Genomic DNA, 26,000 nt, shown 5'->3' on the forward strand with positions numbered 1-26,000 from the left:
TTGTTGTTTAGTTGAGAAAATTTCATACACTGATGGAAAGATTTACAGAATCTTCTAATACAGCATTTGAAGGCAAAGTAAGAATGTGATCTCAGATCAGTTTATGGAGCGCTTTTTTTTTCTGATTCTATTGTAGGCACATTTATTAAGTTTGTTTGACAATGTTAACCGAGTGGGATTTCATGAAAAAAACTACGACCAGATTTTATTCTTTGAATCTCAAGAAGGAGAACAGGTCAATATTATTGAACCCATTTTAGCTCAGGTAATGGAAGTATATATTGCAGTTTTTCATGACTTGATTTAAAGTAGATTTGTGTTTTAGAAACAAACAGTATCGCATTATGCTATTATTTGACTAGCTGAATGAAAACCTTCCAATGTGAACAGCAAGAGCAAAGGCCAGAAAGAACAAGACATTTGTGTTATTCTGTAACAATTACTTTACCTGTGTTTTCAGCAGTACTGAGGTGAAGTGCCAAATCCATCGCATATCTCTAGAAGGGCAGTGGAACAGAAAGAGGAGAGGAATCTTTTAAAGATTAGAGAATAACAAAGAGGGAAACGGAAGTATGAAGGACTGGGAAAAAAAGTTGTATAGGGCTTTTACTCCTTGTGAATTATTCATAAACTAATCCTCTAAAAGTATTTTCTTGTTTATTTCAGGGCAATGTGGAATTCTGGTTAGGTCAGCTGCTGAATGGGATCAGGAAAACAATCCACACCATCATTAGGCAGGCATCAATGGCCATTAACGATGCAGGATTTAAGCTGCATGACTTTCAGGCAATGTTTCCTGCACAAATAGGACTTCTGGGAATTCAAATGATCTGGACCAGAGATGCAGAGAATGCACTGAACAGTACCAAGACAGACAAAAAGGTAGTATTTAATGAATCTTTGGGGATTAATTAAAAGCATTGTTTGGAACAGTGCATATTGTGGAAAGTTAAAAGTAACATGTAGGAAAAAAGCACAACATATTAGTTAAGTAACCAGAATAACAAATAAATTAACAGGAAAACAGAATAATAAAAAAATGTGTTAAGAGGTCACACCTTCTCACCATCCCCCAGCATGTGCTTTAGAATTGTTCCTGACCTGAGGTTTTCTGTATTGTTCTGTCAGTGCAGTCATCTTGGCATGGAACAATTTGTCAGTTTGGAATACAGGGAATCTTATCCTATTACTTACCCCATAACAAATTTTGAAAGAAATAAGAGCTCCCCAAATTTGGGAAATAACTGTACTTCATGGGTTTTGGTCCACTATAACAGAGTCTATTAGATTCTTCAGCTGGTAAGCTCTTTTATTTTAGGGAAAGGAAAGAACAGAAGGCATTTGAGGAGCTGCTTGTTTAATCTCAAACACATAGAGAAGATACTGTTAACAGCAAGGTGTTATTCCGAACAGTGAATCTGTGAAGGAGGATGCAGAGGATGTGAACTAAAGAGCTGCAAATTACTATTAATCAAGAGTATACAGTGAGATTGGACGAAGAACTAGTAACACTGTCCTACCATAAAAATAAATGCAGGGGAACAGTATCATGCTCTGCTTTGATACTGAATGAAAACAAAGACTCTAAACTACAGAGAAGGCCAGTTAGTGCTACATTTTCTGCATTTAACAAAGTTTTAAAAAGACACGGACTTACTTTTAGTCCTCTCCAGTTCATATACTGACTAGACTCAAGATTCTTTTGCATTAACTGCAAAACAGCTTCTGTTTACTTAGAATGAGCTCTGTTTGTGTGTTTGGGGGGAAGGGATGTTGTTTAGTTCTCCATTAGTTTTGCAGTGTTTTCAGCATTTATTTTCTTGGCGAACAGTGTGAGTTTTAGGCTTTGCATATATTTACAGAAAGCTGGTGTGATTGTTCTCTCACACATTTGGAACAGGAGTATATATGAGCTGCCCTTTCTGAAATCTCAGTGCTTTATAATGTGCTGTGTACCAGGAACATCACCAGCAGAGGCTGAAGCTGTTTACCTAAGTTAATATTATGTAGTTGGTATTGTATTGTGTGGAATTTTGTAACAGAATCTGGTGCCATGAAATAAATTATTACTTTAGCCTTGGCATATAAAATTACACTGCATTTTCCCCCTCCTCTGGTTGGAGGGTGTGATAGATCTCCAGGTTCCTGTTCCCCCTGACAAGCAGATTCTCTTTGGGCTGATGTAAAATACCCAAAATCAGAGACTGATGGTTCTGAAAATATACAGGGATGCAATCAGCTAAAGATGCAATGTAGAGCAGAAGGAGCAACAGTCTTGTAATAAAACCTTATTATGTGATCTGCTCGTCTAGATATAACCATATTATACTTTGTTGGGCTAAGAATGCAGACATGGAGGGCAGTTTGCAAATCCATATTTAGCATTCCAAGCCTAGTAAATACAAAGCAGATCTTAGATGCCAGGGCCCATATGTTTGCAGGTGCTTTTTATTTTTTATTGTAAACATTGGAAGAACAAATGTAATGCATTAATATGGCTGTTCTTGCTATGTGGAAAAGGTAATGCACACAACAAATCAGAAGTTTTTGGAACTTTTAAATGATTTGATTGACATGACAACACACAATCTGACAAGAATGGAGCGCACAAAATATGAAACTTTAATCACCATTCATGTGCACCAGAAGGATATCTTTGATGACTTGGTGAGTTTTGAAAACCTTTAAGGTACTTTCTATAGGGAGGTTTTTGCACATATAAAAAAATTATAATCAAATATTACAATCAGTCTCTCTGAGTAGCTATGACATTACTGATATAGCATATCAGATTTAGTTGTATTCATATAGATGTCATGCAGAGATAAGGGTAATTTATATATAAGTATGTTAATAGGTACAGACTTCAGTTTTTAAAATGATTGATACCCATCATGCACCACTGTGAGCAAAAGACTTTAACTTTTAAAATTAAATTATTCTCTTAAATTGAAAATTTAATACTTGAAATGTAAAAGGAAAAAAGTCACTTGAGTATTGCGATCAATCATATGTATGATTACCAGCCAAGCCTATATGTTGATTTAAGGTAATGGTCATTCAAAGGTTAAAGTGGTGAGGTTCCATATATTTGAAAATGGTAGCAACAATAACCAGAACAAATATTTTAATTTCTTTTTGTAATTGAGTTGCATCAGACTTACTTTGGACAAGTATATTGAATACATGAAACTATAATAATAAAAATGGAAGTAAAATAACTTTCAAAAAGCTTGCATGATACAAACATAAATAAATCAATATTTCATAGTTTAATTTACGCATATATGATAGAAAGGTAAAAATTAAATGCATGTGTAAAGAAAGACAGAATATCCTAAAGAAAAAGAGTGAAAGTTAGAAAAAACCAGCCAGCTTCTAAGATAGGCATGGGGTTTTATCCTCCACCTGTCATTTTTAATTTATTTCCAGAATTATTTTCTTAATTGGACATTTAATTATCAATTAATTTAATGTCATATTCGTAATAAAATTAAATCACAGAAAATTGGTTACATTTAAAGGGCCTGTATGTGAAATAAAGGGCGGACAAGTCCAAAACTGGGGAAACAATTCTTGGTTCTAACATGTAATACTATCCTTTTCTCTCAAAACCTTATATCCCCTGCTAAACTCATCCTTCTGTCGTTGAGAAAAAGTAGAGGGAAGTGACTAAAGAATCCAGAACCTCGTGTTTACCTTGCAGCATGTCTGCAAAGCTGATAACCAGAACTACATATTCTGTAAGAGGCCAGTGATTTTGAGATCAAGTGTCAAAAATAATGAATCAAGATCTGTTAATATGCTGCAAATTTGTATGTGGCAAGTTCATACTGAAAAATACACCCCAAATTAACAAGCATATACACATGTATTCAATATATTAAAACATTATCCTTGATTTACTATTTCTGTGAGTAATGGCACCAGATACACTGTACATAAGATATAAAATAGATAATAATATATAAAATATAGAATAATATAGAATAATATGTGTTATATATGTAATACATATAACCTGTATTGTTATTTAGTTTTTTATGAAGTTTTCCTTCACTGTTCTTCAATATCTTTGTAAGACAAAATTCATCATCTCTGTACACAGTTCAGAGAAAATCAAAGTGGTCAAAAGGTTCAGACCATATCTTAGACAGGTTTGAAAAGATAATTCTGGATGTTTTGGCTCCTGACAGGTTCTGTGCTTGTTCTTCCTGCTCTTGCATTTATGCATAGTAGATTTTTTTTTCTGTATGGAATTTCAGATGAATTTGTTATACTGTTTCATTTCTGAATTAATGATTTTTCTTTTCCCTTGTAGGTCCGTATGAACATTAAATCTCCGTCTGATTTTGAATGGCAAAAACAGTCTCGATTTTATTTTCTTGAAGACTTGGATAAATGCATTATCCAAATCACTGATGTAGAGTTCACCTACTGCAATGAATACTTAGGCTGTACAGACAGGCTTGTTATAACTCCCTTAACTGACAGGTAGTTATAAAAAGAATGCAGTGCATAGCACTGGAGCTAAGACTTAATTCCTTTACCGTTCATGAGTCAGGATTCTCACTTTGGTTGCACTCTAGTGCTGCAGTATCGATGGTGAACAGCAGAGGCCAGTGCTTATATATTCAGCTGGCGAAAGCAGGCACCCCTGTGAGGGTTCTCGAATTCTCTTTGAGTGTTTGCTTGAGCTATATGTGCGGTGGTAGGCATCGAAAAGCTTATTTGTGCTAGAGGTAAATATAGCTTAACATCATACTCTTCACCAGCCTAAACAGAGTGGATCTAAAAGCAATATATTGCTGCTTTCAGTAAGCTAGCAGTTGCATGAGAATTTGGGGTTATGGCAAGTGATTCATTGGAAGTCACCCGAGGGGAAAATTCAGTAACTCAAGACATAGCATTGAATAACTAGCGCCGATATGGTTTTAAGCATGACCTATGGAGAGTTACAAGACTACAAACACAGGAAAAGCTCAGAGAGCAAAATAGAATGAGAACTTTTTATTGCTGGAGTATTAGTTATGCAGCACAGTACGAACTCCACTAACTGCGTATTTTCCTAAAGTGCTTGGTAGTGCTTCAGCTGGGCAAGAGGCGGATGTATTTGCTTTGCCAGAGCTTGTTCTTTTAAGCGTGGCTAGGAATGTCAAAATACTGTGCACGTTCAATCATTTGTTGTGTGAAGGATGACTGCTGGCCACTGAATTAATTTTGGAATTGTCTTTGCACTCTCGGTGCTACTAGATTTTATTTGCTAGTGAAGTTTCAGGCTTTTGGCAATTTCTGAACCAAAATTATGCCCAGTGAGCTGCTTAAGAGAGCAAAAACCCTGTGCTTGGGTACCTGGATATTGATATGTAACACACATCTGCCAAATTCTGTTATGTACCCTACCATTCCTATGCTTTATAGAGACTGCAGCAGTAACCATGCAGTTGATTAGTGGCTATGGCAGTACTAACATGCAGACAGTATTTTCGTCCACCAGGAGAGACAGTATCAAGAAAATGTCATTCCAAATTTGTTCACAGGATTAAAATGCAACCTAATTGCTTAGGGATTGATTCAAGGTGCTATGCTACTCAATATTGAAAACTAGCACAGGGTGACAGTACTGAAGAAAAGGAGTCTTTTGAATGAACTTAAACTATAGTAACAACAGCAAAAAAAGAACAGAGGTATCTGTCTTTGGACAAATGTAGAAGATTCAAACAGAGCTGCAGGGATTGGTGGTTATCCACTGTCATATACTGAAAGAGTATTTGAAGCAGAGATGTTTTTCTAGTGTTGGCATGGGAAACTTATGTGCCTAAGCAGTGTTGTGTAAGAACAGATTTTATTCCGCTTATAGGCTTTTTCCATTTTAATATTTTTAATATTGCTATATGGACTTCTGTGAGCTTCTCACAAATTTCAGGTGATGATATATTTGCTTTCCATTAATCAACTTGAAGTCAAATGCTGTTTGGCTAATGATTTTGTGTTCTGAAAGATTCTCAAAGCACATGGTAAATACACACTGGCAGTAGTACATTACAGTAAGATAATGGGACTGGAATTGAGTGGTCCTAAACATCATGTCAGACACAGACCATGTCACACCAGATACAAAAAATGAAATGCAAGTTCTATTTAGGCCCTGTATTATGTATATAATTTGTCCTTACCTTATTTTCAGTAGCAGAATTGCTAGGAGTGGTTTTTTAGTGTTAACTGAGTGCCTGTTAACTGATAACTGAGTAATAAGGTGATAAAGCATTATTATTGCTATTATATTAGAAAAAGTATTATGTTATAGGAAGTGATACTAGCTGGTATCATTTGGATTTTTTCAGTGCCCATTTTATCTCCCCAGATATATCATAAGGCTGTTGAGTTTCACAGTATTAAAATGGGCTTACTGGGGTTTTGGAGCATTGTAAGATAGAACAACAGTCTTCCTACACCCTTCAATAGTCTCCACACCATCTGGGGAGGCTGAGACTTAAACCTGTAGATATCAGCCTAGGATGGAGGCTGAAGCAGAAGGTGATCCTAGGATTCATGGATCCTTCCCCTTCTTCATTTACCATTGTTGGGTTGTTAAGCCTGGAGGAAGGGAGGCTGAGAGGAGACATTATCACTGCCTACAACTACCTGGAAGGAGTTTGTAGTGAGGTAGGTGTTGGTCTCTTCTCCCTAGTAACAAGTGATAGGACAAGAGGAAATAGCCTCAAGTTGCATCAGGGGAGGTTTAGATTGGATATTAGGAAAAAATTCTTCATGGAACAGTTGTCAGGCATTGGAACAGGCTGCCCGGGGAAGTGGTGGAGTCACCATCCCTGAAGGGGTTTAAAAGGTGTTTGACAAGGTTCTTAAGGACATAGTTTAGTGGTGGACTTGGCAGTGCTAGGTTAATGGTTGGACCTGATGATCTCACATGTCTTTTCTAAGCAAAATGATTCTATGATCTATGATTCTATTAATCTTCCCTCTTGTCCATTCTCCTTTTGGAACTCAAACCCTCATGTGATTGGCAGCACTGCTTTGGTTTGGCATGCTGGTAGGGAAATGGCAAGAACAGAAGCTGCTTCTAGCCTCTGTGCCTTCCTGCTGCCAGACCAGAGAGCCCATCTTGTGTGTTCTGGGGAGAGAGTAGGAGGATGGGAAAACAGGGAAAAACCCCTTGGGTCTGGGTGTCGCAGTATAAGACTTGAGTCATGGAGAGAGGGCATATGATTACAGTGAGAAAACAGTGATGCTGCTAAGAGTTGACCTGTGGGTTTCCTGGGCTGTTGCACTCATTGCAGTGCTGGACGTGCTTTTCTGTAGGTGCAGCAAAGGGGGTACCTGGTAACTCAGCTTCACAGTGTGTAAAGGAGGTGAGTGAGGACTTACCACATGGAAGCACAACCCTTCCTGCCTTCTTCCTGAGCTCTGTATAATGCAACTACTGTGGTTACATTAATGGACTTCAAGTAATTAAGAATAGAAAAAGATTAGTAAAATTCTTTGTTCTATCTCTAGGTGTTACATCACTCTGGCACAGGCCCTGGGCATGAGTATGGGTGGTGCCCCAGCAGGACCTGCAGGCACAGGGAAGACAGAGACAACTAAAGACATGGGCAAATGCCTGGGCAAGTATGTTGTTGTTTTCAATTGTTCAGACCAAATGGATTATAGAGGACTTGGTCGTATCTATAAAGGTAAGAAATAATCTAGTTTGTTCATTTTAGAGTCATAAGTATTTGTAAATGCTTGTCAACTTTTCCTGATATTTGATTTTTTTTCCTTTCCTTTTTCTTCCTGCATACTTTCAGGCGCCTTTTTATTTTTTTATTTTTTTTTAATGTTCTTGGAAGATGTTTCCTATCTACATCTTCTTTTCCTTTTCCCTTTTAATACTTTCTACTGATTTTCTTTATGCCTTTACCCCACCCATGCCAAAGGGAGAGGATATTTAGCCCTCCCTTGCCATTTTTGTATCAAGCAAGACAAACAAATACGAAACTCAATGATGTTGTGCGAGGAGGGAAACATGCAAAGTGGTGTCGTGTCTCATTTTGAACTCTAGAATTTTTTGGGAAATGAGATAGTGGTCAAACTCTGATAACTTCTCATGATAAGCAGAGCTTTGAAGTCAGATTTGCGAACAGTGATCAGGTGATCCAATATCTGTGGACTCCATTATGTCTGTTTTCTTGTACATAGCTACTCCTGGTTATATGGATTGGCAGACCACAGAATGCCACAATTTCTGTGAGTGGTGGACTCTTAAATCTAACACAAGGCATCATAAACATAATTTTCACCATTGTGATATCTCGTGAATGTTAAAACATAACCTGGAGATCATTTTTGTTTTTAATTCAGAAGCCCACAGAGCTGGCCAAGATTTTAACAGAAGTAGCTTTTGTCTTTGGGTTCTCGTTTAAGAGTTTAAGAGCATCCAATTAAGCTTTTCTAATGGAGATAGAAAGTCTGAAAGGTATGTGAAGTTTAAAGGAAGGTGATTTTGTATTTAATTGTGAAAAGATTTTCCATGTTTCAATCTTATCTCTTCTGTGGTCATACTGAGTTTGCCTGGGACTGAATTAGATCAAGACCAATAGTACTGATTTGGAAAGAACTGAGTTAAGAGCAGTACTTGCACTGACTTCACTGGACTACTGTTCTTCCTCCTAATCCTTTTGTTCCTTTACAGACATTTTTAGGCCTCATTAACTTGTTAACTTCCTTTAATTGCCGTATCAAAAAGAGGGAAATGGGAAGAAGTAAAGCAGAGAAAGAAGGGAAAAAAATATTTAAACAGTTTGACAAGTTTTCCTAATCATGACTCAGAAGTTTTTTAGCTGTCTGTGCATTCTGCAGAATGTCCTGCTTCTCACTAATCAAACACATTAGCTCCAGTTATAGGAAGGGGAATATAGATAAGGAACATTTCTATTCTTGCTTCCATTGCCTCAGCCAGCCTCCATCCCCTGTTCCTCTGAGCCATGACAGAAGAGATATACTGAGCTTTGAAAAGGCACCAGTATCTCTGAATTTCTATATCTCCCTCTCTCTGAGGCATCCCCATGTCTGTTGCCTTCCCTTCTACTGGGGATTTCTCTAGCTGGGGCTGCAGTGAGGGGCCAGCCTGGAGCAAGCAGGATAGCTGGAGAAAACAGTCAAGGAGGCACTGCTATGAAAAGAGGAGATATAGTGCTTGCTGTAGCCCTATCATTTTCATATCAGGAATCTGAGGTAGTGCAGTAAATATAGAAGCAGTGAATGGTAGAGCTAATGACCATCCTTAGCTCTTGTGGGAGTTTAACCCCCAGTCTTGAACTGGTCCCATGAAGAGGCCACTCTTCTAGCTAGAAGTTCTGCTAATGTCACAAGAATGGAAAGTTTGATCACAGTCTTCATTTGAGGCACTCTCAACGGCAGAGAGGCCCTGCAGAAGGATCTAGACAAATTAGAGAACTGGAAAATCACCAACAACATAAATTTTAACAAGGACAAGTGCCAGATTTTGCACCTGGGAAACGGCAACCCGGGCTGTACATGCAGATATTCAGAAAAGGTTCTTCAGCCAGAGGGTGGTGGAGCACTGGAACAGGCTCCCCAGGGAGGTGTCACAGCCCCAAGCCTGACTGTTCAAGAAGAGGTGGGACAATGCCTCAGACACATGGTGTGAACTGTGGGGTTGTCACATGCAGCGACAGGGCAGGAGTGAGACCCAATGATCCTTGTGGGTTGCTTCCAACTCAGGACATTCTATGATTCTATGAAGGTGTTAGGCAGCCTTTTAGCTAGTCTTTTAGCGTTAGCTTCGGTCTTTTTAGGTGAATTCAGGCATTCACTACCTTGGAGAAGGCTGAAACTGAATCAGTGCTCCTATGACCAGTGAGAGCAGAAGAGAGGTTTCATAGTATCTTGTTACATTATGCTGAGATGTGGTTAAACTTTCATAGAAGCTAATGACTTCTGTATTGAATATATTGTGTTATTGTAGCCCTTACCTGAGGTAAATACTGTGTTTATAACCAAGGCCAGATCTTCAAATGTCAAGAGAGAAGATAGTGATCAAGAGCTGGGTGACCGGGAGCTATGGAAAGCTATGGAAAGCTGCTTGTTGATATAATACCAAACAAACAGAGGAACGTTTCTAAGCTAGAAACTGAACTGGCTGTGCATGTGAATACCTTCAGTCAAGGTCACGAGTTTCTCAAATCACCTCTTGTAACTCCTAGATCTTTGGGCCAACATATAGTTTGCGTATCTTTTATTGTGTGTTCAGACTTTCAGTGTCTCAAGTTTATTTTACTCATCGGTAATAAACAGAAGAGGGCTGGGACCAGCTTACTGTCTAAGCACGAATATGCACATAACACCAAGCACAGTCATCTACAGGGTCTTTGTTGTACCAGCAGTCACCAGTTCAGAGAGGGGAAGCTTTTCCTTGGAGTGGGCTTGTCTTTGATCTCACCAAGCTGTTGCCTTTTTCCTCTCTGCTCCTTATGTGATAACATCTGTGGTTCTTTATGTTACCACCTTTTTTCCTGACTCCTTGGTGATTTCACTTTTTTGTGTTAAACTATTTGTGACTTTTGTCAGTTCAGACATCTAGCCTTTGTATCCTTGCTTTGTTTCTGCCTTCTTATCCTGAGGTCTTTGGTAACTTACTCTTTCTTGTTTCAGATGAAATTATAAGCACAGCTTGGCATTTCCTTCTTTTAGTAAACTTGGGCACAATTTGTGTGTCTAAGAACATCAGCTGAATTTTAGGGTTCAGCTTTCTTTGTTGTTTTTCTATAAGCTGGCCATTTTCTGTAGAATATTGTCATCAAATGCAACAAAAGCTAAGTAATACTGTATAATGTGTCCTTGTTATCTGACTATCTCATTTAATGGTGTGCTGGTGTTCACTATGAGTTAGAAAAGATGCTTATAGAACTCAAAAAATTGCTGCTCAGGTGACCAAGATGCCTGTGACTGTTTTCCTCAGCCAATTTTCTAGTGGGATGGTGGCTTACTTCTCAGAGAATTTCCCTGGGAATTAAATAATAGATCCAACTGAATAGGTCCTGAATAGGGTGATTCTTTTTTTCAGCATTCATCAGACTGTTGTGTGTCTGGGAGGAAAAGTAAGATGCTGTTCTTACAAAACTCATTGATTCTTTCATTTGTGAAGGTCACCAGTTGCTTTAGACTTATTTTCACAACTTGGAAGGCCCTGGCTTGGAATCACGATTTTTATGTTGAAAAGTGAGATATTTGCTGTTTCTTGAAGAGTGGATATACTTAAGTTGGGGAAGGAAATGAGCTCTTTTCAGTTTAATAGGAGGAGCAAAGTGAGTTTAGAGAGAGATTCTTTGATTTGTATGAGATCTCTAGTGAAAAGAAGCATAATTCTTCACAGCTATAGAAGCGCTTTCATGCAGACTGATAAGAAAGTTGTCATGAAACATACTACCTATTTTAGTGCACACATTGAGAAATTGTTCAGAATTCCACATGTTTGCAGTGAGCTTTGTACTCCATCACCAGTGTTTCTTCTTCCAGACTTCTCACTTAGTTTGGTGTTGTGGGTCAAGTTATCAGATAATAGCAGTGAGGAGAAAAAGAGGGTGTAGAGGTGGTGTTGTCATGTCTACAGCTGTGTTTCCAGATTTTTTCTGCAAGGAAAATAAGTTGATCTTCACAATAAATAAATAGAAAAATATAATTAATAATATAATTAATAATACAATATAATTAATAACATAATGCAATGTAATATAAAAACCAATATCTTGTATACTATAAAATTATAAAGTTCTCTTGGTTGGCTCAGAGCTGAGGTTCTGTCTCCCTGTTTGTCTGTCTTCCTGTCTCTTTTGTTTTCCTTTCTGACTCCAGCTATTCACAGGCAGATGGTCTAGTCAAGATGTCCAAGGCCTGGACCTTCACCTTTGATAGTTTTGTTTTTGAAATTTGAACCAAAAAGTAGATTCAAATGTAAGTGGTCATCTGAATTGGACCAGAGGTAACCCATGAAAGTGCAGGGAAGCAAGTGAGAAGCTGAATTTTTGAGTTTTCTGTTATATCAAATTCAGTGTTAAAATTGCCCAGGAATAGGTAATCAGGGGTACTTCACCACTGTTACTGAAAAGTGTTGGTGAACACCCTTTAGGAAACGTTTTGTCTGTGGTTGTCTGCAGATGAGTATAAACGTTTTATTTGCTTTGGTTCTGTTTTCTATAGTTAAAGTCAAACAACTTCAGTCTTACCCGAGGTGCCTTTTTGCGATTTGATATTCAATGCAATACTTAATGTAAGATTTGATATTTATCTTAATTGAGAAGGTGAATAAATGAGTATGGAGCTCTGTAAATACTTTTAGGACCAAAAAGTACCTTCTAGCTTACCGCTTCTGGGCTGCACTTTGGCCAGACAGAGTTCTGTTTTAGTGGAATTTGCTTTGAATTATGTCACAGTAGTCCTACCCCTGTGTAAAACCTTAAGAGATGTGTTGTTTCAATATGAATATTTTGCAAGAAATGGTTTTATTCAAAGCTGTGGGATATTGACCTTGCCTGAAAGTCATTTTTCCTGACACCATGCAGCAGGTGGCATTACAGAACAAGTGATTTTTTTTTCTTTCCCAAGGAAAATTGTTTGGTTAGAACTGAACCTCACCATTCTATAGAGAATTTCATTTCAAAACTCTTTAGTATACAGATAGTGAGTGTAAGAGACTATTATATGGAACTAAGTCTCTTTGTAAAAGCATATCCAGTTTTAGGGCTTTTTCTTGTTGCATCCCAAAGAGTAGTAGATACAGATGTTTAAAAACAAAGTAGAAACCCCTATTTTTTTAAGGATGGATTCTAGTAGTCATGTAACACATGTAACAAAAAGGGGCCAAATGCTTTTGAAAAATCTCTGCAAGAATTTTTCATCTGGAAACAGCAAGAATGGGGTAGCTCCACAAGGGAAGACAAGCCAGGGCCCACGGGTAGCCACCCCACAGGCAGAAGCAGGGACTTCACTAACCAGGGCACAGTCCCACAGTGCCTGAGCAGGGCAGGTTGGTGACAGCTTCTTCCATCAGCTGTCCAGGGACCATCAGACAAGGTGAAATAATAAGCTGGATCCAGCGTCCATCTAGGAAGTTCAGTCAGGATCAGCAGGAGGCAGAGCTGGAGGTAAAACTGTGGATAGTTCTGGGGTCCTGCAGGAATTTCAGTCAGAAAGTGGGGATAACAGGTAAGGGTTGTCAGGGCAATTAAGACCTGTTGATTGTAAAGTAGTGGAACAGGCTGCCCAGAGAAGTGCTGGAGTCACCATCCCTGGAGGTGTTTAAAATGTGTTTAGACAAGGTTCTTAAAGACATGGTTTAGTGCTAGAGTTAGGTTATGGCTGGACTTGATGATATTTAGGATCTGTTCCAACAGGAATGGTGCTATGATTCTGTGTTGCATCCGATGCCCTGATATTCTTCATGCAAGATGGAGAACTTTAGTTAAAGGACTTTCTGCCACACTAGTGAAGTCAGGGAACATCCTGCATTTGTTTTTAAAGACAGTATGATTGAGTCTTTCATATTTAAATTTGGTACCTATCGATAGAATTACATTAATCTTTTCTTCATTATGGCATTGTGGTATTTGTATATATTCCATTTGATTTTAAATTTTGTCATTAAGACCATGTGACATTTTATTATGTTTTCTCTTGGAGCATGTTTTTCCTTGTAATTTCACATAAATCATTTAGAAGCAGTTTAGGAACAAAAATTACTATACATATTTCTTCATAGAATGCATTGTAAAATGGTAGAACAGGCTGCCCAGGGAGGTGGTGGAGTCACCATCCCTGGAGGTGTTTAAAAGCCATGTAGATGAGGCTTGTAGGGACATGGTTTAGCGCCAGATTTAGGTTATGGTTGGACTAGATGATCTTAAGGGTCTCTTCCAACCAAAATGATTATATGGTCGTTCTTTGATTCTATCATATGGAATAGAACTGAATTTCATGGGAGATCTATAGCATTGCCCTGGCTGAATCAAATCTTAAGGAGCCAATTTTGGCTGTACTACCACTAGTTTTGATCTGGTCTGACTCCACTAATTTTGTTGAAGAGTTCTTTCAAAATTACATGGGTGAAAAAGATGAATCAATGAAACAATATAAAAGAGGTGGTTAATGGGAATGAAAAAATAAAAAGATAAATATTAGTGTAAGGGGATTTTTTTTGTTCTGTTTTCTTTTTTTCTGTCAGCAAAAACTGACAAGTATTGATCTGGCTATGATAGTTGATTACAGTAGAAGATGGGACAGAGGAGAACAGAGGCAGAGAAGAAATGTAAAAGGGACCTCAAGAGGTTTGGAGTGTGATGAGAGTTCCTTAAAGAGCAAGAGAAGATCAGACAAGGAACAGTAGAGGGAAGGGAAGAAGGATAATATGAGCAGAACAGGCCAGAGCAAAGACAAGAGAAGACAAAACAAAACAAAGTAATATGTATATTGCATTTTTATTGATTTTTGAGTATGTTCTCTTTCATTAGCTTAAGTGTCTTAAGGAATTAACATTACGCATAAAACACCCCTTGATTTATTTTACCAGTGCTATAGGCATTGTGATATAAAGTATGGAGATTCAGGGGAGCGCTGGGTATAGTCATTCAACATTGCAAACACACAAATGCCTTTTTTTGATTTGTGCCCTATTTCTGCATTTAGCACTACCTTCAAATGGGTTACGCTAAACTGAGCTCCGCCAGTCCTGGGGAATGAACCGAACCCCTCTGAACACTTACATGTAGCATCAGTTAAAGTACGGATCCAGGTCCTTGCTGGACCCAGGCAATAGGAAATACTGGTGCAGAGTGGGCTTTGGGAAGGGAGGAGATGGCACCCCTGAAGTTCCCATGTAGAGCTGCTGGCCTTCGTCTCTTGTGAAATGGAGGTGGAATAGGAGGGGGTTGTGTGGCTTTCCCACGGCTGCTCTGGGAAGCAGACAACTGTAGACTCTCCTATTTCAATCCTGTTAATGTGACACAGAAGGAGGAGTACTTGACTTTCCTAAAAGACATTCATTTTGTGATATTTATGGTTACTAACGTCCATCTAGAAATCCATGGCCTGTTCCAAATAATAGTTGTAAGTATGACATCAGATTCCTCTCCCTTGAACACCAGGCTGCTCTTCTCCAACAATTTCTGACATATGAATTAATTGTTTTAAAATGCTATCATGCTTCTGTCACAAATATAGTGATTTCTGAATTTGATTCTGTGCTTTTCATTTAGGTAGGTGTCTCTCAAGCTCATCTTCATCATCATTATTATCAATTTCATCCCGAGTAGATGCGTTTCCACGCTATATTTATGTTTATGCTGCTAGGTGGTATATGCGGTATTATTGAACATCTTCCGCCTTATAGTTGCTGTAAAACTGTAGAATTGTTTGTAAAGAAGTTTGTATATCTTTCTTCCAAGAGGTTAATTTGAGTTTTTACTTCTCATTTTACTTTCTGTTCATACACTCTGTTCTTTTCATGTTACATTAAGTTGTATAGAATATGCTATATTTTATATATACATGTAGTATATATAAAATATATAAATTCTTGTTTGATATTATTACCAAAATGTTTTTCTTTTTCCCTTTTTTTTTTTTTTTTTTTTTTTAGGTTTAGCCCAGTCAGGTGCATGGGGTTGTTTTGATGAATTTAACCGGATTGAACTTCCAGTTTTATCAGTAGCTGCCCAGCAGATATATATTGTACTTCAGTGTAAGAAAAATAAGAAACCTCAGTTCATTTTCACTGACGGTGATGTTGTTGACATGGACAGAGAATTTGGTATATTTCTGACTATGGTATGTATGTAAATATGTGTAAATGACATCATTATGGAAAATCTTTCCTATTTAATTTCCTATTGAAATTTCCATGTTGAAATCGTTGGAACTGTCTGTTAGAAAATAGAAACCACAATTTGAACAATGATTTGGTCAAATAGTAATGATTATATTTTCTCTTACCTATATTTCTAACTGGAACTTAGGACTTGAGGTATGCAATTATCATTAACCACATATTTTAAGGGCCTTTTTAGTTGAATATTTGACAGATTGAGGCTGAACCAAACCATCTCATATTTTCTGAAAGCCTGTCAAAATACAACAGAAGTAACTGTCCACTGCAAGGACTATTGTTGGTCTGGTTGGCATTTCACCATCAGTGAAGAACCTTTGACCACAATCCTTCTACATGACAGCATGAGGGAAACCACCCTCACTCTGGCTCACTGGCCTCCTGAAGATTAATCTTTGGTGCCGGTGAGCTACTTCTTGCGGTGCAGGAGGCAAAGAAACAGGAAAGTGTAAGAACATTTTGAAAGCCTCTTTGTGTCTCACCCCCCTTAGCTATAGGTTACATACCCATAACTCAAAACGGAAGCATTTGTCTTTGTTTTAAGGGTTCCCGCCTTTGAAAAGGTGTTAATGTTATCACTTTATTTTGGAAAAAGAGGACAAATTAGTGGCATAAAAGACCAGTGGGAAGGCAGGTTGGAAACAGCTGGAAGAATTTAAGAAGTTATCACTGCATAGCCAGCAACCGCTGTTCTCACAACTGAGCCACGCAGTATCACATGAATGACTCAGACATCTTCAGGGAAAGGTCAGATCCATCAATTTAAATTAAATTCAATAATGGCTTGCACTGCTTGACTCACTTTGCGCTGGAATGGTCTGGGAATGCTCACAAGGGACAGGAACCTCCAGCACTGGAAGACTATCGAGACGGTGAAGAACTAGCCATTTAAAGCAGCTCCAACAAGATCTGTAAATGATTGTGTGTCTATGTCTGTCTTGGGCATCTCTGAATGACATGTGTGATACTGCATAACTCATGAATTGCAGTATGTGGGCAACTCTGTAGTGATGTGTTAATTGTGCTCATGTGTTTGCCAAATAATTATCAGAAAAGATAAGTCTTCCCATCCTGCTTTCATTACATAAGATTTTATTTTATAGTATTTTCTTTTATATTTTGTGTTTTTCAGAACCCTGGCTATGCAGGACGACAGGAACTTCCAGAGAATCTGAAGATTCAGTTTCGCACAGTTGCTATGATGGTGCCTGACCGTAGTATTATTATGCGAGTCAAGCTGGCAAGTGCTGGTTTCCGAGACAACCAAGTCCTTAGTCGAAAATTCTATACACTCTACAAACTCTGTGAAGAGCAGTTATCTAAACAGGTAAAATAAATATTTGTCCAACTGTAAGCTGTCACTGGAAGGGTATGTAGAGAATATACTTTCATAGAATATATTATTATATTTACACTTGTGAACCTATTCATTTTTTTAGGGTTTTCAGTTTCAAGTTCTAGAAACAGTCTGAAATCCTAATGTTGTTTTTATTTTTCACAGTCATTTGTGTGGTAAAGGAAGTTTGATTTGTGATTTTAAACAGAATGCAGTTACTGGAGAAGTTATGAGGAACGGTGTATGTTGCTCTGCTGAACTTTGTAGAGGACACATTTTTCAGTCTCCTCACTTATGGAGGCTACCTCTGTTGGAGAGGCAGTGTAAGAATTGTAAATAGCTGAAGAGTGCCTAGAAGGCACTGTCTTGCTGAGTGCTACCAGAAATGTGCTATTCTATTTGGTAGAAAGAAAGAATAAAGCTGCTTTTAAGAACAGAACTAGTTGTTGCCTTTTGAATACCCTGTGCTGGCTGACCACCAGAGTCTCAAAGAGAAATCATATGAATGGTAGGTAAATTGCAGATCAAATACCTGCTTTGGGTATATTGACTGCATTCTCCATTATATTGTTTCAGTTCTACATCAAATGTTTATCAGTGACTAGGTTGACATCCATGTAGAAATCTTGTGTACTACACCAGAATGACACAATGGTACATCATATTGCCCTCTTTATTTCAGAGGTAAAATTAAAAAGTACAGATTTGGTTTTCCTCTTCCTTTCTCCATATGTCCATAATTTCACTCTCAATATATACAACCTATCTGGATTCCCATTTTAATTTATCTCAGGTTTGGCTTTCTGGGAGAGTTTTACTCATCAGCTTTATGTTGTAGATCGGCTTCTAAGGGTCATGTTTGCTACTGGCTTCCCTGTAATATTGCCCAGGGTGTCTTCATTAGCCTTCAAATTAGTTTTTAGGCGTTCTCAATCACCCTATATTGACTAGCATCACTAGTATTAGTCCATTTGTTGCTGTCCAACCTACTCTCTCAGTCCTGTCATCTGCCTGTGTTTTATAGTTACCAGGCTTATAGGTTGCATTTGTAAGAGGATCATTTTCCAAGAACTCTCTCTTAAGTGGGCTTTGTGAAGATTGTTTAGGAAAATTTGTGTATGTACAGTTCTAGCAGTTAACAGCATAGCTTGCCTCCAGAGTATTGAATATGGGTCTCTCTTTTTTTCCTCAGGCTTGACCTTAGTAGGATAAATTTTCTCATTGCCTTAGTTTGTGAGGTAATTTTTGTCCCTGACATGATCCATTCCTCCACTGTGGAAGAGACATTTAAGCAGGCATCAGAAGTTTGACCACCTATCTCTGTAAAATTTCTTTCCTTGTTTTGTGTTGTCACGGGCATTGGAACTGTTTAATTTCTGGACAGAGTACTTAAAAATTGCACACACACCCAAAGAAAACTTAACTGTGTACAAAACTGTTTTCACTATCTCAATGGTGTAAAATGTTTTGTACATGACTATTGCTGCATCTGCAGCTATGTGTGGTTTGGTTATTTCTGAAGCAGAAACTGCCCTGGAGTCTCTGAGACACCAAGATTCTGCACTCAGCATGTTAATCAATGTATTGAAGCATATAAGTAGCACTTATTAGTTGGCCGAGGGTTCATAGGAACTGCCTGGAGGACTCTGTGGAACTGACTGAAATTGTCATGTGGAGAACTCCTCTACCAATTAGTCAAATACTTTCCTATAAAGTAAGGTAGCTCAATCACCTTGTCTCAGGTCAGTCCTTGGTCTCCATGCTGATGCTAGCAAGGGAGTTCCTTGCTGTTAATTAATGGCAATTAATGATCAAGTGCTCTGGGTGTGCACATGGGCACAGCCCTCACACCCAACTACATCACAATTATATATTTGAATTTTATGCTTATATCTCACTTATAACTTAAATTCCATAGTTCTTACTATACGAGCCATGATGTCTGTGGGGAAGATTCTTCATGTGTATTTATAATTTCTTCAAGACCTTCTAACATTTCTCCAGTATCCATCAGAGGAGGCTGCTATGCTGATCCTTGCTCCTAGCAGTTTGTATCGTGGATCAAGCCTCTATACCCTGTAAGATGAGCCAAGAAGCATAGCTTTCTGCAAACCCATGGTAATATGCTAGTTTGTCCTGCCTGTGCTGCCTCTCAGCAGTGTTTTAGACAGTCTGCTCTTGTTTAAGTCCCTTATATACAGTTATAAAATCAGAGAGGAGCTAGGTTTGGGAGGGACCTCTGGATGTCAACAAGTCCCATACCTGTGGCGAAAGTGGATGCAAATAGAGCAGGTGGCTCAGCACCTTGTCTGGGTGAGCTTCGCACAGCCTCTCCAGTCAAGCTGTTGAAGTGTCTGAGCACCTGTCACCATTTTTTCTGTGAGGATATTATTTGAGACAGTGTTGAAATCTCCTGAGATGCCGCTACCGTGCTGTGTTGTCCTTCCATCAGATATTGGGGTGTATGAAATCCCCAGTGAGGACCAGGGCTTTCAAAGATGAGGCTAATTCCAGTTGTCAGAAGAAAGTTTCATTGGCATCTTCCATATCAGAAAGCTTGCAGCAGACATCCACCATAATGTTGATCACCCCTAAACCAAATGCTCTCAACTGGCTCATCAGCCATCCTAAGACAAAATATTCCCACTTGCTTTACTTTAAAGGGCAACTCCCCATGTGGTCCTCCTGGGTTGTCCTTCCTGAAGAACCTGTATCCATCCATGGAAACACTCCAGTCTTCTAAGCTTTCCCACCACATTTCTGTCATCCCAGATAGGTGGTAAGCCTGTAACTGCACACAGAGTTCTGGTTTTTCCAGTTTTGTTCCCATGCTGCGTGCATTAGTGAACAGGGACTTCAAACTGGCACCTACTTGTACTGGTTACTCAAGAAAAATGTAAGAACTTCTGCCATGATGCTGTCCTCTTGGCCCTTCCTTATCTGCATGCAGATACACTTGAGATGGGCCACTTTCCTCCCTGTTTTGTTATTCTTGAGGTCTCTCCTGTCTACATCAGACTGCATATTTTGCTTTTCAGTTGGGCCCACCACTTCCTCACTTGAATGTGAGTTGTTAATCTCCCTCCCCCATCATTCATACTTGTAAAGGGATATTTTGAAAGACTTGCTAAAGTTCCTTGTGAAGGTTGTTGTAAGTTGGGAAATACATCTGATGTGATACGTGATTATATGTAGAGAGAATTCTAAATAATTCATCTGATTAGATAGGGGAGTCCAATGAATTGGAGATATTTCTAAGAGTACAATGGGACACAAATTGCTTCTGTCTAGCCAGAAAACTAGAACTATAAAGTACAGACAGACTTTCTTAGAGGCATATTAATTTGTCTTTCCCAGTGGAAGTTCTTATTTATTTAAATTTTTAATGGTAAATTTTAAATTTGAAATAAGTACTGCTGGGTATCCAGGCAGTTGGCTGGAAAGAATAGGGTCACATAAAGAATCAGTGCAATAGGAAATGGCAGAACATTGCCTGTTTTTGGCAAATTCAATATACATCAACAGGAGAAAATAAAAACAAACAAGCATTCACCAGCCAAGCTTACGTCCCACAAAATTTAAAATGAATTTGCTAGAAGGATTACATTAAGTCCTCCAGACATTTTACACACACAAATGCAGACTCTGTAGAAAGAGGAACTGTGACTCACAAATAGCCAAAGGCACCTTGAGTCATTATCATCTCCTTCAGTAAACATACAAAAGTAAAAGAATAGTCCTTAGCAAATGCGTGAAGTCCAAGGTGTCCACAGACCTGTAAAACAGTTGTTGTGACAGAGCCCCCCAAGCTGAGTTATTTGCCTTTGTCGTAGGACTCCTAGCTAAAGTTCTCTGCTGCCTACTACCACAGAGCCTCGCCAAGATTAGGGAAAACCATAGAAACTGAAAAGAAGAACCTAAAAAAGCTTGAAAGCAAATGAGGCCATAATCCCTTTTTGAGGATTATATGTTCAAGGTGCTTTCATATGGAGAAAACCACTGATACCCCTTTTTTCTTTTCCTTACAACAGCAAACTATGTTTCTAGTGTTTAGATTTTTATTTGCAGATTTTTAATTCTTCCCTACACAAACATCAACCATTCCACTGCGGTCCATTTTGCCCAAGTGCAATCTTTTGTCTGCTGCTAAAAGATGTAGCAAAGAAATATCTTATAATCCACATTTGCCAGTAAATTCTAGCTTTTCTGTGCTATTCCTGAAAGGCAAAGCAGTTGTAAATCTAGCAGACTGATTAAGGAAAATAAATGATGGTCACTTTAAACCACTCGTCATGTAGGTCAGTTGAAATGCACCAGAAAAAACTGTCTTTATAAGTCATTTTAGCCAATTTTATTTTTTCTAATAGGTATGACAGTATTTCTTCAAATTTAACAAAGCTTTCACTTCTGTAGAATATTTGCACTTGTCTTTATTTATTTGTATAATACGTAGATCATTTATTGAATTTCTCTGTTAATTTTGAACTCTGGTTGTGGTCTAGTTCACCAGCTTGGTATCATCTGCAAACCTCATCAAAAAGTAATTTCTTGCTAAAAATTCAGAATTGTACTCAATGTATTGTTCCAATTTGTCAGGCTGGGAAATAGGGGTGGGGACTTGGGGGGAGAGGTGGTGTTTTAATTTTGTTTCTGTTTCCCACCATCCAAATATATTCTAATTTGCCATAAATTAAATTTATTTTCCCAAAGTCAAGTCTGTTTTGCCTGTGATGGCAGTTGGTGATTCCTCCATCCTTATACCAACCTTTCTTTTCGTCTTCTCCTTTCCCTCTGTCCTGTTGAGCAGTTGGAGTGAGAGAGTGGCTGGGTGGGCATCTAGAAGCTGGCTGAGGTCAATGTGCAACAGATAGTATGAAAAGAGTCTATGCACTTGGTCTTAAAAATATTTCCAATCAATCAGGGGGAGCAGATATTCCACAAGTAGAAGAATATATTTCTTATCTCCTATGTCTGCTTTTACAACTTATAGTAGTTTTCCAAACAGCCAGCAGTTGTGGAGACTTCATAGTTTAAAACCTTTACCCTGATAGCTTTCGTTCTAGGAATTGCATCAATGGTCAAAGAGGAAACACCTTACAGAACACTTGCATATATTTTTAAATCTATGTTGACTAAGAGAGAATTGTACGTTCAGGCATAAGTGCTAAAATTAACTGAATATGTCTGTATGTCTCTACAAATATGCAACTGTGCCCGTAGTGAAAGGGAAGATTTTCCACCCTTACCTGCCTAAGTCCAAAGCTGCATAGATACACCTCTAGGATGCACATGGCTGTTGGAAGTACATCCTTCTGCTCTGAACCAAGTTGTTATGAAACCATCCACAGAGCAGGGAGCCATTAAGTACAGGGTAGAATATGCTTACATATAACAAATTGTATCTGAATATTTTCAGTATGTTTCTTTATATCAACAAGAGATTGGCCCCTTTAGTCGTGAATCCCAGTACCATATATCAAGATAGCAACAGTCCTTGCGTGAGCAGAAAACTGATGCAGGTCTGAAGATGTATGGTTTGCTGTTTGTGCAAATTATGAATTTAGAAAAATGACAGAATATGCAGCTCTGTTACAAATAACTTATAAAAGTGGTAGTCTACCACTGATAGACATGCTTGGCAGGTATGGACATAAAACACTGGAAAATATCTTCAAGATATGGTAGCAACAGTACTGGAAATGTAGTTGAAAAGAAGAGGTGTGAATTTAATCATATTTAGAAGTTCAATAGCATATTCATTTATTTAATGGATTTAGTTTTCAGCCCTCTCTTGATTTTAAGGTGTTTAATCTTTGTGGTACAATTTGTGTTCATGCATTATTTCCAGGTTCACTATGACTTTGGGCTTAGAAATATCCTGTCTGTTTTAAGGACACTTGGAGCAGTGAAAAGATCGAATCCCAAAGAGCCAGAGAAAACAGTAGTGATGAGAGTTCTGCGGGACATGAACCTTTCCAAACTGGTATTGTAATGGTGGTGACTTTCCCAAAAAGAGCACTTTGTTTGCATTTTTAAGTGTATTTATTACGCACATTGAAAAGCTCTTTTTCTTCAGTCATTGAATGCATTATTTTGCAGTTTTTAATATGGTCTGCCAGTGAGTGGAGAATGAGAATACAGTTACAGTGTGAGTACTGTTTGTCTTTTAAAGAGAGGAAGACACATCAGAAGCCTTAGCTGAAAAAATTGTTGGAAATACCATTAGAACCTAGGGGACCTAACCTGATCCTCTAATTGGCTCTTGTTTTTAATTCTTTCTGCCTTATCTAAGGAGAGAAAGGAAGAATACATTGTATTAACTTTTAATAATGTCATTAAAGATCCTTCTTAATCCAGAATTTCAATTTATACATTTCTTGGGAATCTTGCCTTTTCAGAACACCATAAGAATTGCAATGAGTGAGGTAATTGGAAGCAGCTAACGCCTATTTGTATAGTCTAATATCTTTTGATATTACTGTTTAAAGTATTCATATTTCTCTTTATTGCTATAATTGAAAGGTTATAACACATCTAGGCTCTGTGTGTTTACCTTGGGAGCCGTTTTTCTCACGGAACCAATTACTCTGTATCTGATGTTAATCTATTCAGTGCATTGGTACGTGCATTCAAACCTATAGGCATGTTTCAGTGACCTGCAGAAGGAAAAAATCGTAAAAAATCCAAAGTAAAATATAATTTGAATAAATCTTGCTGGCTTATGTGACAAATGAAGAAACGTGTGTGTGTGTATATTGAAGACTACTTTATTAAGATGTTAACATTTAATTTAGAAATTACTACTTGTATGAAATTTGCTTAATAAAACTGATTCATAATTATAATATTTGCTTTGGAAAATAAAAGGTTTTCTACGGCCATCCTTTAAATTGCATGTTCTTAAAATTGTTTACAGCTGTAATAATCATTTCAATGAATAAATAATGTATTTCCCTCTACTTTATCCTTGACAGGTGGATGAAGATGAACCTTTATTTATGAGTCTCATTAATGACCTGTTCCCTGGAATTACTCTGGATAAGGCTGGGTATCCTGAACTTCAGTCAGCCATCCAGAAACAGGCAGAGAAAGCCGGGCTTATTCATCATCCACCATGGATACTTAAACTCATCCAGCTGTATGAAACTCAAAAAGTCCGACATGGTTAGCATGCTAGATGGGGGTTTGAGATTGCATGAAAGCGATAGTTGTTTATTTTATCTGCTACAGAACGCAGATTATTTACAGAAATGTAATTATTTACAGAATATGTATTTTAAAATTGAACAGATGTAATTTTTAAAGCCTATGAGGTTGTTTTGCTAGGAAACTGTTATGACTCTTTTTTTTGGGGGGGGTGTACAATGCACACATAGTGAGATTTTAGCTTTGTTGTGTTATGTTTTTGTGGGAAATATGAGTGTGGCCTTCAGTGATTGACATTTCTGTGGAACAAGGTGAAATGTAGAGTATACATTAAAATTCAGAAACAGATTATTTCGTTCAGTGTTCTGTAAACACTTGTTACCCTCAGACACAGTACAGTCATGAAGCTCATGTTTAATGTTCCTCTGAGATTATGATGCTGACAAGATTACAGAAAATAATCTCTCAAACCTTTACTTTGATAGATTCTACCAAGCATGGAGTATAATTCCAAGTGTTGCTTTTTGTGTTCAATTCTGGCCTTATCTACTGAGGAGGAATAAGCTGGACCTCTTGCTGGACTAGGAGGGTTGGACAAGGTTGTCGCCAGAGGTCCCTTCCAACCTCAGTCATCCTCTGTTTCTGTGAAAATACGTTTTTACATTGCACAAAGGGTTAATGAGTAGAGTTTATCATGTCCTAGGAAGGCTACCAAAGGCAGTAGTAAAACCAGGCTTACAATTCATAGCTGAGTGGAAAAAAAATACGTCTACTTTGAAATGTCCCCCATCCCCACAACCTGTAACAAATAAGGATTTTTTAGTTTATGAAGGACAAAATATAAAGGAAATGTAACTGAAGGAGCAAAGATTGATGAAGATATTATCCTTTTAATTCTCCATTCCCACGTCATAATAAGAGAACAGTAAGCTTAAACTAAGGGAACAAATAAAAGGAAATACCCATTTGCATAGCACAGTTTCAGAGCTTAATGTCTCAAAGGTTAAATTCAGATTGTTGGTTGGAGCAAAGAACTGGTTAATGCTGTGCCAAGTTAATAATTTACATCCAGATCACTGGGTTCAGTGTTCTGTATCAAATCATAACACCTATTATCTATATTGGAACTACGTTTTGATGATTTCAGTCATGATTAAATGTGCCTCTTGTAAGAGGCAGCTGTTTGGTCTGTGAGATGCCACAGACCACTGTTGCCCCGAAATCTGCAGGGTCCACTGTGTCATTCTGCTTAGATGCTGCTTCTCTCCACGTATCCCGGCCATTCCCAGGGGTCATGCACCTCCAATTGGCCTAACATTCGGATGCCCGGGGCCTTTCTATGACACAGGTTGTTGCATGGAGGGAAAAAGATCTCTGTTTTCCTGACCTCCATTTGTCCTACTCATGGACCCTTGGATTTACGGAGAAGTCACCATGGCATTTCAAGTAATGAGGAAAAATCTGTAAAATGCATGGCTGCTCTTGGTTGAAATAGAGGCAATATATGCAAATGGAGTGCTCATGCACACACACATAAAATTGTAGAATCATAGAACAGTTTGGGTTGGAAGGGACCATCAAAGGTCATCTAGTCCAATCCCCTGCAATGAGCAGGGACAT

At 38.1% G+C, this 26,000-nt stretch overlaps 1 protein-coding gene across 1 annotated transcript in view; it reads left to right on the forward strand.

The window, feature by feature from the left end:
- The window catches only part of LOC136097897 (dynein axonemal heavy chain 5-like), a 170,365-nt gene that overhangs the window by 50,407 nt on the left and 93,958 nt on the right, over positions 1–26,000 (forward strand). Inside the window, exons 37-45 of the mRNA XM_071804333.1 lie at positions 137–265; positions 667–882; positions 2,521–2,667; positions 4,322–4,494; positions 7,516–7,694; positions 15,653–15,840; positions 17,031–17,225; positions 23,083–23,217; positions 24,209–24,398. Coding sequence (XP_071660434.1) covers positions 137–265; positions 667–882; positions 2,521–2,667; positions 4,322–4,494; positions 7,516–7,694; positions 15,653–15,840; positions 17,031–17,225; positions 23,083–23,217; positions 24,209–24,398 — 1,552 coding nt within the window. The remainder of the gene's footprint in view (positions 1–136; positions 266–666; positions 883–2,520; positions 2,668–4,321; positions 4,495–7,515; positions 7,695–15,652; positions 15,841–17,030; positions 17,226–23,082; positions 23,218–24,208; positions 24,399–26,000) is intronic.

This window comes from Patagioenas fasciata, chromosome 2, assembly GCF_037038585.1.
Source record: "Patagioenas fasciata isolate bPatFas1 chromosome 2, bPatFas1.hap1, whole genome shotgun sequence".
Taxonomy (NCBI): domain Eukaryota; kingdom Metazoa; phylum Chordata; class Aves; order Columbiformes; family Columbidae; genus Patagioenas; species Patagioenas fasciata.